Source organism: Pteropus vampyrus, unplaced genomic scaffold (assembly GCF_000151845.1).
Source record: "Pteropus vampyrus isolate Shadow unplaced genomic scaffold, Pvam_2.0 Scaffold348, whole genome shotgun sequence".
In the NCBI taxonomy this organism is placed as follows: domain Eukaryota; kingdom Metazoa; phylum Chordata; class Mammalia; order Chiroptera; family Pteropodidae; genus Pteropus; species Pteropus vampyrus.
Window position 1 is genome coordinate 2140040 of NW_011889129.1, and position 12328 is coordinate 2152367.

Here is a 12328-nt window from a genome sequence, read left to right on the forward strand (position 1 = left end):
TGCCAAGGCATAGAAAAGATGCTTTTTTTGTATGTTTGCAGAGATTCTTGACTCTATGGCTTGATGATTTTCATCAGTTTTAAAAAAATTTTGGTATCTTTTTAATGGTTGCTTTTGCCCCATTTTCTCTTTTTCTTCTAGGAGTCTAAATACACATACACTTACTTTCCACTGTGTCATTTATATCTTTTACATTCTTTTCAGCATTTTTCTATCCTTTTATCTGTTTTCAATTCAGTGATTTTCTACTCACCTATCTTCCTGTTTACTAATTCTCACTTGCTCTGTTTCTAATCTGCCCTCAAACGAATCTAAAGAATTCTTAATTTCATCTTTTATATTTATTTAATTATAGGATTTCTATGTTATATACTTTTTATCTTCACTTTTTCACCTATTTTCTTGACTATCTTAAACATGGTTATTTTATAAAGCCTATGTCTAAAAATTCTAATACTTATCACTGTGGGTTTTTTTTGTGTGTTAAAATATATATTACATAAAATTTATCATCTTAATAATTTTAAGTGTATAGTCTAGCTTTATATTCACATTGTTGTGCAGCCAATCTCCAGAACTTTTTCATCGTGCAAAGCCGAAATTCTGTACACATTATACTCCCCATTTTTCTTGCCCCTGCTGTCCCCCCCACTAGCTACTGGCAGCCACTATTCTTTCTGAATTTGATTACTTCTGGTACCTCATATAAGTGGAATAATACAGTATTTGTCTTTTGTGAGTTGCTTATTTAATTTAACATAACACTCTCAAGGTTTATTCATATTGTAACATATGTTAGAATTTCTTTCCTTTTTAAGGCTGAATAATATTCCATTGTATTTATATACTGTACTGCATTTTATTTATCCATTCATTCCTCAGTAGACACTTTTCACCTTTTGGCTATTTGGGTGTCTGTTTTTATTGTTTCTGTTTTCTAGTTTTGGGTCATTTGATCCCTTTTCCTTGAATTCTTAATAATTTTTTATTGCAATTTTTTATGAAAATGGTAGAGACTCTAGATGCCATCTGTCTCCCTTCAGAGAGAGTTTAATATTCTTTTCATGGTACATCTCTTTGGTTTGATTGAGGCTGCTCTATTTCTGGTGCCCTTCCATGATATCAACTGAAAAAACAAAACAAAACAGGGCACCTTGTTTTTAATGAGCTCTGTACTCTTATTTTTCTCACCTTAGCACCACGGGATTGCTGAAATACACTTTAAACTTAATTTTTTAGCATCTGACTCTGCATGCAAAACCTAAGAGTTAGCAGATGCCTCAGATTTACCACAATATATTTTCCTCCTGCCCAGGATTTTGGCCCCTAAAGTCTTGGTGCCTAAACTTCTCTGATGCCTTCGAATAGTTTTATATATTTTATTCATCTTTTATTGTTATCTTTTTCTGCATGAAATTTAGTCTGCTAACAATTATACACCATAGCAAAAAGCAAAATCCCAATATATATTTTTATTAATTAATTTTTCACATTATTTTTAAACATTCTAAGCTCACAGAAATGTTGTAAGTAAAATGCAGATAACATTTTTTCCATAAATTATTTGAGAGTAAGTTACTGTATGATGGCTCATCATTCCTGACTTCTTTAATATGTATTTCTTACAAACAATAACATTCTCCTATGTAACCCAGTAACAGTCATCAAAAATAAGAAAATTAATATTCTTATAAGAAAATTAATATTCTATGGATAATCCATAGACCCCATTCAGATTTTTCTAGCAGTCCCAATGGATGTCCTTTGTAGCAAAAGGACCTAGTCCAGAATCACATTTTGCATTTTGTTGTCATGTCTCATTAGTCTCCTTCAGTCTGGGACAGTTCTTCAGTCTTTCCTTGACTTTCATGACATTGACAATTTTGAGGATTACAAGCCAGTTATTTTGTAGATTGTTTTTCAGTTTGGGTTTTTCTAATATATCTTTGGCAGGAATATCTCAGAGGTGATGCTCTGTTTTTTGTATTGCATTCTATTAGGTACCATGTGATTTTAATTTGTTTCATTATTGGCAATATTAATGCTGATCACTTGATTAAGATGTCAGTCATGTTTTTCCACTTTAAAGTTACTGTTTTCTCCTTGTAATAAGTATTATGTGGGGAGATTTTTTGAGACTATTCAAGTATCATATTCCTCATCAAACCAGTTTATTCTTTACATCACTAGTAGAGTCATGGATTTTTATTTTATTCAGAGGCTTATTAGTTATCTTTTGCTGCAAACCAAAATACCACAAATTTAGTGGCTTATAGTAACATAAGACACATATTTATTATCTCACAGTTTCTTTGAGTCAGGAGTCTGGGCATGGCTACCTGGGTCCTGTGCTTCAAGATCTCTCACAAGGCGATAATGAAGATATTGGCTAGGGTTGAAGTCTCATTTGAAGGTTTGACTGGGTAAATCCACTTCCAAGTTTACATATTTTTTCGGCAGATTTCCTCTTCCTCAAGGGCTATTGGACTTAGAGCCTCAATTCCTAAGGGCTGGCTCTTGGCTGGAGGCCACACTCAGTTCTTTGCCACATGGACCTCTCTTGTATGCTGCTTGCTTCATAAAAGCATGCAGGAGAAGAAGGCAATAGAGTATTAGCAAGTTGGAAGTCATAATCTAATATAACCTAGAAGCAAAGTACTAGGCTGTCTCACACTCAAGGGGACAGGATTACAATAGGGTTATGAATACCAAGAGGTGGGACACATTGGGGAGCATGTTAAGAGAAGACTTTGCCTGCCACAGTTATAATCCATTATTATCATCATTTAATTTGGTATTCAGTTTGTCCCAGATTTAGTCTTTGAGAGCCTTTCACATCGGCCCATGTGTCATCTTGCCATGTTTCCACAAGATATTCTAAGCTCATCTTAAATTTTCCCTGCCAGAGCCCTGGAGAATCAGCCACCGTTCTATGGAACCTTGGTATTTTTAATGGAGAGTGATATTTAGAATCATTAAATGTACTCATTGCTCTTACAGTGTTGCTGTTACTGGGTTTTTTTTCATTGATAGAGTTATGTTTGTGTGTATGTGTGTACATCATTTACCTAGAGAGTTCTGTCTTTATATATACTGAAACTCTATGCTAGGCTGCTTCCCCTTCAGGGATGCCTTTCTCACACCACTTGGATTCTTAAAGCCTGTATTGGGCCACTGTAGCCACTTCTGTCACTCAACTTGTTGCCTACTTAGCCTATACTCACTTACTGGCTGTTGAATTGTTCAGGTAAGAAAGGAGATGAGGGAAGAGGAATCAATTAAATGTTATTTAAAAAAAAAAAAAGAAACCTCGCTAGTATTTTTACAGGAAATACTTTTAACCTAGTGCATTACAACCTACACAAAAGCCACTTGTTCCCACATCTATGTCATCTTTACAGGTTTATACCCAGGCTTTATGCCATATTTTTACTCACATATTAGAAGTTTATTATTATGTCACATTCATGATTTCTGAGCTTATCTAGCCCCTCCACCCCAACCAGGTAGTTTTCAATTTACCTGTGTCTGTCATTGCTACCACCATTCTTCCAGTCATTCAGGTTTGAAATCTTGGAATTATTTCTGACTCATCCTCTTTCTTTCCTTACAGTCAGTCATTAAGTCCTGTTAATCTTCCTTTTGATGTAAGTTTGTCTTCTCCATGGCCATTACTTTGATGATTACAACAGTCTGTTGGGTGAGATTCCTTTTCTTTAGTTTTTGTAGTCAGCCCAGTACCCCTTACTACCTTCGCCTCCTCATTTCTTAATAAATGAGGTAACTCCAGTCTGACTTTTTAAGTGCCATTTGTATGTAGCACTGTCCTAAGCCATTGGAATATCTAGTTTTGAAACTCATCTTTACTGCTATAGGTACTCATCAACTTTTAGTAATCTGTTTAACCTCTCTGGATCTTATTTACTTTATTAGATTGTTTTACAGGTGAACAAGAAAATGAATTGTGATAGCTTTATCATGAACCGTCCAATCTAGTAAGATTAGTCACAGGAAAGCAACCAATGTTATTTTATCAGTATTCTCACAATTTCATAAGCAAAAAATGCTTTCTTCTTCTCTTTGATATATAGCTTTCACTGGTCTCTCACCATTAAGTTCACATTTATTGAGCATCTACTATGACCAAATACTGGAGATTAAAAAAAAAAAAGGTAAGACATGACTCATAACTCTGAGGAATGTATATAGCAAATGCACAATTTATATACAGTAACAAGTGCTTCAATAAAATTAAAGCCTGTGTCTGAACTTCTAAAAAATTATAAATTTTAACTAAACTTATATAGCAGCTATTGTCTAACACAATTTAATACATTATAGTATTTTTCCTTATTACTATTTGTATTAGTTAATTTGTCTCCCTAATAGAGTATAAACTACTTGAGAACAGGTCTTTATAGCAAGTCTGCATTTTGGGAGACAAACATATGGAGTCTTATTTTGCCATTGCCATTGCCATTTAGTCATTGTAACTTTTCTGAACTTGAGTTTACTCTTCTGTTAAAGTGAAAATACTAATAACTCTTTGACAAGGTTGTAATGATTAAGTGAAATAATGTATTTCAAGGATCTAGCACACTATCTGGAAAATAATTTATGCCTGATCAATTTTGGTTCTCTTCTCCTTGTACTCCACCTTTTTCCATTCTGTAATGAATAATAAATATTTGATTGATGGATATATTGATTCCATGGTCTATAATTCATAATGACTTTACAGAACATTCTGAAATGCAAGTGGCATTCATGGAAGCCTGTTCTTAGTAATGGTGCCACTTTCCACTTTTTTCCTTTGTACGTGAAGTTTTTAGATCTCTTATTTTAATTTTACCACAGCCTTGTGCAGTAAGGCTGGGCAGATATGATTATCCTTTGTGACAGGTGGGAGTTTCATTTTTGGGGTGAACTAAATTGGGATTCCTAAGAGGCAGGCATCGAATTTGTATAGGTAGAGTCTGAATATATTACATGGCCTATGGAATACTGTAGTTCTCTTGGCCTGAATTTTTTTAGTTGATATAGTAGTGAAAAGGGAATTCTTCTATTCCATGGCTTAAGGATACATAAACTCTCAATGCAGCAATCTTTTTATTGTTGATTATTATAGCTTCTATTACTCCTAGAAGTTGACCAACAGGGACCTGAGTTTAGGAGATTTTGTCATTGAGCTTTCTTACAGTAAATGCTGAGGCCGGCCTTTTGCCTGTAGGGCCCTCTGTCAGTGAAGAGAAACTGTGACTTTTCTCCAGGCAGCCAAGTAGGAAGAGGAGTTAAGGTTTTTAGTGTTCTCTGAAAATTAATTTGTGCTGTTGAACCTGATGGGCACTAGGTACTATATTCTCTTTGAACCCGATGAGCACTAGATACTGTATTCTCCCTGGTGGCCCTTTGTTGCAACATTTCAGTCTCTTTTTCTGATTCTTTATAGTAGTAAAAAAGTTCCAACATTTTAAAAAAATAGCTTGTATGCTTTTAAAAAGCTAGTAAACTCATTCAATTGGGTAACAAACTTCAGTTGTAAGAAATTATTATAGTCTTCAACTTTCTTTGATTTTGCAAAGGAGAGTTAATTGGGAAATGAGCTGAATAAACAAATTTGTGCTTTGTATGGCTGGATTTCTCTAGGATGGGGGTACATATATGATCCAAACTTGGTTATAGCTTTTGAGATTGCATAGGAGAAACATTTAAGGAATTCAGAAGTTCTTTAACAGTTAATGGAAGTTAAATATTTAAACGTGAGAATATTGCTGGATTGCAGCTTAGTTTAGACTCTGCTTTTTTTTTTTTTAATTAAAAAATTTTTTAAGTGCAGAAAGAAAACCTTAGAAATTTAAATGTAATTTGCAAGGAGAAACAAACTTTTACAGCTCAAATGTTAAGTAGAAACCTGTGTGTGCTTTTTGGGCATTTTAAAGAGGATTGTTTATTACATATTGAAGGACAGATTTAAGTCTTTAATCTGTCAGAAATTAACCAATCGAGATGGCCCCTGAGTATGCAGATACATAAGAATAGTAACTAATATGGCACTACTTTCCACTCTGTTACTTATTGTCTAAATTTCCTTTGATTTTCCCCTTCATTTAGAAAATACTCATGAACATGAGGGTAGAAGGGAAAAAGAAGTAGTAGATGGTATAGCCTATTCCATTAATTTTGTAATTATATATTTTTTTCTCAGTGTTTTTAAGTGACATTTACCAGTATAGGTAAGATTGTTACAATACAAACCAATTTGAAAATTGGTTTTTAAATTGAGCTATAATATATAAAATCTTATGATAATGTGCAAATTTGATTATATTCAAGTGCAATTTTCATACCCACACCAATTGTCTTGTAATAATTGGGAATGCATCCTCTGTGTGGTGTTTGCAAGTTAATGCTATTTTAGATATCACACCAGTATATCTAGTGGCTTTGCTGGATTATGTGGCTTATTATTGATTATAATTTTATTTTGGAATTTTAGTTCAAGGGGATGGGGTAAGCCCTTTCGAATTCTTAGTTCTTAGGAGTTTTGATGAAAGATAGAGATGAGTGAATGAGGAAGAGCATTAGAGTAAGTTACAGTAAGGAAAGTACATACTGCAAAAATAACACAGGATCTAATACAAAATGGAGACAGACATTCAAAAAGGAATGCCTTAAAAACTTACCAAAGAACATTTACAAATACAAATAAAATATGCATATTTTAATAAAAATAGAGATGATCATGCAGCAGGTGGCTTTAGTATGAATGGAAGTATTTGAGCCATCTTCCTCTTGAGAAGGGAATGGGGAGAAATAACAGGCTATTTTCCAATGCCTACTCCATTTTCTTCCACTATTTCCTTTTCCTCTTCTGTATTTTCATTTTCTCTTTTTTGTTTTACTTTTCTTTCTCCCATTTTTCTCAAATTCAGTCCCTCCTTCGGAATGAGACTTTCTTCTACCCAGCATACACAGAACCAACTGCTTAATAGTACATTGTCTCTCATTAACAATGAGAGAAACTCACAAACAAGTTTCTTTTATGTTAAGGATTTTAAATGTAGAAAAATTTAAGGTTGAGGAAATGTCACTGGAATGTGAAGGATTTTTGTTTCTTTTGATCATTGTTCTATCCCTAGTGCCTAGAACAGTATCTAGTTAGTACAAGGAAGATTTGCTCAATAAATGCTCGTTGAATAAATTACTAAAACATTAGACTTAGAAATTTTAAATATCATTTACTTAAATTATTTTCGTGAAGAACTTGATGCTTCCAGTGTATAGCAGTAATGTGAGTAGAACAGTGGTTCTCAAGGGGAAGGAAACCTTTTTTATCTTGCTCTTCCTTTTTCTCCCTGCTGCCTTCTTATAATATGAGAATGTCTGCTACTGAGAACCACTGAATGAGACTAAAATGAGTATAAATAGTTCTAAGGAGATATAGAAGTAAATGGTAGATGTACATTTGCAAGGTGAAGGGGAGAAGAAAATGACAAAGGTATGTGGGTAAAATGGATATTTGAAAAAAATATGAAGGTAGTTAGCTAGATTGTTAGGCCAAGTGGAAGGACAGAGAAGGTGAGTTAATGTAGGCAGTGGGGAAAAGTCAGATTAATACCGTACTTGGATTTCATACAGTAAATATAGAAAGCCTTTATGAATTATTGACGGGAGTGATATGATAAAGTGAACACAAGTATTCTATATAGCTGCTGTTTGTAAAATGGATTGCAGCTTGAGGTGAAGAAGCACTGGAAACAGTGACCAAAGTTAGATGACTGTTGTAGGAGTTCAAAGTGGTTTAGCTGTTTTGGTTAGTGTGTTATCCAGTGATACCTTTAGCATGTATCTGTCTTTGAAATCTGATGTCTCCACTATAATGCCTAGGGATGGATGGAGGCAGGAGAAAGAGTTCTGCACTAAGAAGCAATAGGCCAGGATTCTAGTTCCTACTTCTCTACTTTCTAAATTCATGATCATGGAGAAGTACTTAATTTCACCTGGGCATCAATCACCTTAACTATAAAATGAGGAAATAATGACATGAAAGCAGATGTCTAGACCAGGTCATTTTTTGGAATCTTTTGCAGGATACTATCCTTATATCAATTATAGGTAGTATGAGTAATGTATACCATATTTTGTTTCCTAATATTAATTTTTGCAACTAAAATATTTCAAGAAGAAAAAAAGCCTCTTAATGATATTTAATATTTCAAAACTTGTAAAGTTTAGTATTATGTGCGTTAATTGCTATATTTTAAAATATGTATTCTTGTTTTTATATGTGCTATGATCAGGTTTTTAATTTTTTTGGTATTATTAGACTGTAATAGCACCCAAGTTGATGGACAAAACTTCAGCCTGGGATACCTTTAGAGAAACTTGAAGAATATAAAAATTCTTCTAAAAGATAAAAGTTTTTTATAAAGCTCTAGGAGCGATAACACTAATATTGTTTAATTAGTATTACTAGAAATCGTAATTTCTACCTTTTTTTGCTCCCTCCTGAATACACTATATATATATTTATTTACATTCACACATACTTTTTTATTTAGAAGGTTTGAATACTAGCAGCTTTTGGGGTTCTCTTTTTTTCTCTCTTTCTCTTTTTTCTGTCCTTTGTTGCTGCGTTCCCTTCTGTTTGGGTTGTTTCTTGGGCACAGCTCCCGCCCCCCCCCCAATCCGTTTGGAGAGATCAAGAGGCAGCTGCTATGGTAACTATGTATTTTTGTTAATGAACAGCAGACTAATAAGATATGTAAAACATACGTAAGCAAACTGCAGAGTTAGCTGCTGTCAAAGCTATAGGGGTATAATACTTTTTCTTTTCCTTCTCCCCAACTTCTAAAAAATGTTAACTTTCCTCTGTTTTCTAATTTGCCATTCCTAATATTGAAACGCTAACACGAACTATTTCTTTTTCTGCTTAGTCTGCACAATAGTTCCCTGTGGTAAATTTATGGGAGATGAGCTGAGGTATGAGGTACATAGAGGAAAAGAATTGGTTAATTGGATTAAGAAGTGGATTTCCTTTAGACTCAGAAGAACAGGGACAAAAATTTTTACTAAATATTTTGTTTTCTGGCCTATAATCCCTCCCTCCCCCCTGCTTTTTGGCCATTAGTTCCCCTTTTGAGTCTCTCTCTGGGATTAGAACTAGTAAGTAGTATGTTTCTTAAAGATGTTTCTATCATAAAGGCCAGGTACAATTGGAATATTACATTAAGTCAAGCCTTAAAAGTTCCTGTAATCTGTACCATCCTGTCTCATACTGTCCCATCTCATAGTTGTCCTCTCTCTGCAGTGCTCTATGCCCAGGTCTCTGTGGCTGGGCTGCTCCAGCCTGGCGGACAGCATGCCTTCGCTGCGATGCCTGTATAACCCAGGGACTGGCGCACTCACAGCTTTCCAGGTACTTTCTCTGTCTCTGTGGGTTATTTGTGGGCTTTAGTATTTGTGTCTAATTCATTAGTGTGTCCCTCTTTCTTTTCCGTGCTTTACTTATGTTCACTTTTTCTCCTTCATTTGCCTATATTTCATGTCACTCAGTCCTCCTTTAATGATTAATTTTTAATGTAGATCCAGACTGATCCACTCTTAAGACATTTTTGTTATCATGATTGGTTTGCCAAAATTGACACAGCATAACTCGACTGTTGGTTTTCATATTTGGTAGAAGTATGATAATGAATTTTAAAGTAATCTCAACAAATAGCATTCAATATGTGATGTTTTCTCTGGACCTACATAAAGATAATTAATGTAATTATTTATAACCAATTGCCAAATGCCTTATGTTTTTCTTATGATTACTAAAAATGTAAAGTGTGTATATACATATATACATATAGTAGTAAGTAACCAGGAGACACTCTGACACACTTACAAACATATATATATATTTGTAAGAACTATGTTTATATATTAACAGGTCTAGTTTCAAGGTAGAAAGGCCTTTAAGACCTTTGAGTACAGTGTTCAGCTTGAGACATCTGGTCTTGCATGTACTGACAGATTCCAGTTCCTTTCGGCCTTTCTTAGAGGCCATTAGGACAGTGCCAGGATGTGAGAGAAAACTAGAGAGGAGGAGATGGAAAATTTGTAGAGGAAAATGTAAGAAAGAGCTTCGTGCCCATTGTTTACAGATTAGGGTACCATATATGGTGATTTTCTTGGCAGAAGTGTTATCTGTCCATCTCAGGTATTTGGAATTTGTGTTTAGCATTTGGTAGTAATACACAACAATTTAATTTTTAAATTTGTTTTTAACCTGTGTAGCTTCTATTTTATTTAGAAGAATTTCAAAGACAAGCTGTAAGTAAGCATCAGAATGCTTATGACTAAGTCTTAGTTAAAAGAGGGATACTTAAGTATTCCACATTCCTGAACAATGCTAACAGTTGCTACTCTTTAATGATAACTGTTTTAGTGATGATAGTGCTAGATATTTGTTTGTCCTTTGCAAAATATAATATTAAACTTCCTTTACTTGTCTTACGAAATACAATATAGTAAAGTGTGTAGGCTTAAAATTAGTTAAATCAGGGCTTACATGCGATCTGTCACTAGTAGTACTATCTTGAGCAAGACATTTTACTCTAATCTTCATGGTCCTCATCTGTGAATAGTAATATTCACAGTGAATAGTACTATAGTAAGGACATGTAAATGGTTGCGGTTTTTTTTTATCTTCATCTTTATCATCATTAGCATTATTGCTATTGTTAGAGAATATTGATATCCTGGGAGTATCGTTTATTTCAAGTATCTTACATTTTTTACTATGTATTATATTGATAAAGTTACTGCTCTTAAGGAACTCATAGTCAAGCCTATTGGCTTTTAACCTTTTTTTGGTTGCAATGAGTTTAGCCAAATTGCAGAGTCTGAGTGAATAGACCATACAAGACTGCTCTCACCAGTTGCAAGTTTAGGAACCCCTACAACTACTCTCAGGTTTGATAATTCACTAGAAAAAAATCACAGAACTCACTGAAAGCTATTGTACTTACGGTTTATTACAGGTTACAAGAAGAGGATCAGGTTAAAATTAGCCAAAAGAAGAGACATATGGGCAGAAACTGGTCAACATGTAAAATTTCTTGTCAGCCTTTGCCCATAGAGTCATGGATGGCATTACTGCTTTTGGGCCGTAATATGTGACAATACCTCAGGTATTGCCAACCACGGACACTCACCCAAGGTTTTGGTATCCAGAACTTTTATTGAAGCTCAGTTACAAACTGCCCACATGCTGACCTTTAGTTTCTAGCCCCTCTTGTAGGTCATATTAATGCTTTTAGTCTCCATTTCCTCTCAGGATTGGAACTGATCAAGTATGACTCAAAGCCTCCTTCACTGATCACATTTGTCTAGTCCCCAGGCGAACAAAGACACACCTGTTAGGTAAGAAGTTCCGGGGAGGCTAGATACCAGCTCCCAGTAGCCAAGAGCAAAGGAGCTCTCTTTGGGTATGGTTAATTTTTCACTACAATGTTTGGACACCATTGAGGATCTGATGAGAATTACTGATTTTGGAAAAATGCATGACACATAGGCAAAATTTCATTTAATAGTTATATATATATGATTATTATATTTATCTTTTACTGTGAGATGCAAGAGCTCTTAAGTCACATAATATCAAAAGTATAATCTCCCAAACTGATAAATTCTATGAAGGAAATGTGCAGGGAGTCATAAGAATATATAAAAGAGGAACCTGATCTAACCTGAGGATGGGAGTAAGGAAGATCAGGTAATCAATGTTTGAAGTAACATCAGAATGATGAGGTCTGAACTCAGCGAGAAAGGGAGGAGGGGGAAACATTTTAGGCCCAAGGACGAGGCACATATAGGTGGAGCTTGGTGCACTTAAGGACTCCTGAAAAAAGACGATTTTATTAAGAGAATGAGAATGGAGTTAGGAAAGATTAGGGAAGCTTGATGCGCAGGATTTGTGGGCCATTGAAAGGAGTTTAGTCTTCTAAGAAGGTGGTAAAGCTGTTGAAAGGATTTAAAAACAAGTTTGACCTATCAGATATGTATTTAGATACATCACTCTAGCTACAATAAGGCTAATTTCAGTAGTTGAGGGGAGATGGTAGCAGTTTCCTTTGCAGTCTTAAAAATTATTGAGGACTCCAAAATGCTTTTGCTTACGTGGGTTAAATCTATTGATGTATACTATAATCAAAATTACAATTAAGAAAAAACTTAATATTAATTTATTCATATAAAATAACTATAATAAACCCATTATAAATTTATGCAAATAAAATATTTTTTATGTAAAATAACTTTTTTAAAACAAAAATATCAA

At 34.3% G+C, this 12328-nt stretch overlaps 1 protein-coding gene across 9 annotated transcripts in view; it reads left to right on the forward strand.

Annotated features, from left to right (window-relative positions):
* Positions 1-12328, forward strand: part of BTRC (beta-transducin repeat containing E3 ubiquitin protein ligase) — a 148837-nt gene that overhangs the window by 38024 nt on the left and 98485 nt on the right. For 6 of the 9 annotated variants that reach the window (XM_023522513.1, XM_023522514.1, XM_023522516.1 and 3 more), the window contains exon 2: positions 9311-9418. The exons of the other annotated variants lie outside the window; for them this stretch is intronic. In XM_023522513.1, coding sequence (XP_023378281.1) covers positions 9311-9418 — 108 coding nt within the window. The remainder of the gene's footprint in view (positions 1-9310; positions 9419-12328) is intronic. 9 annotated transcript variants of the gene reach the window in all.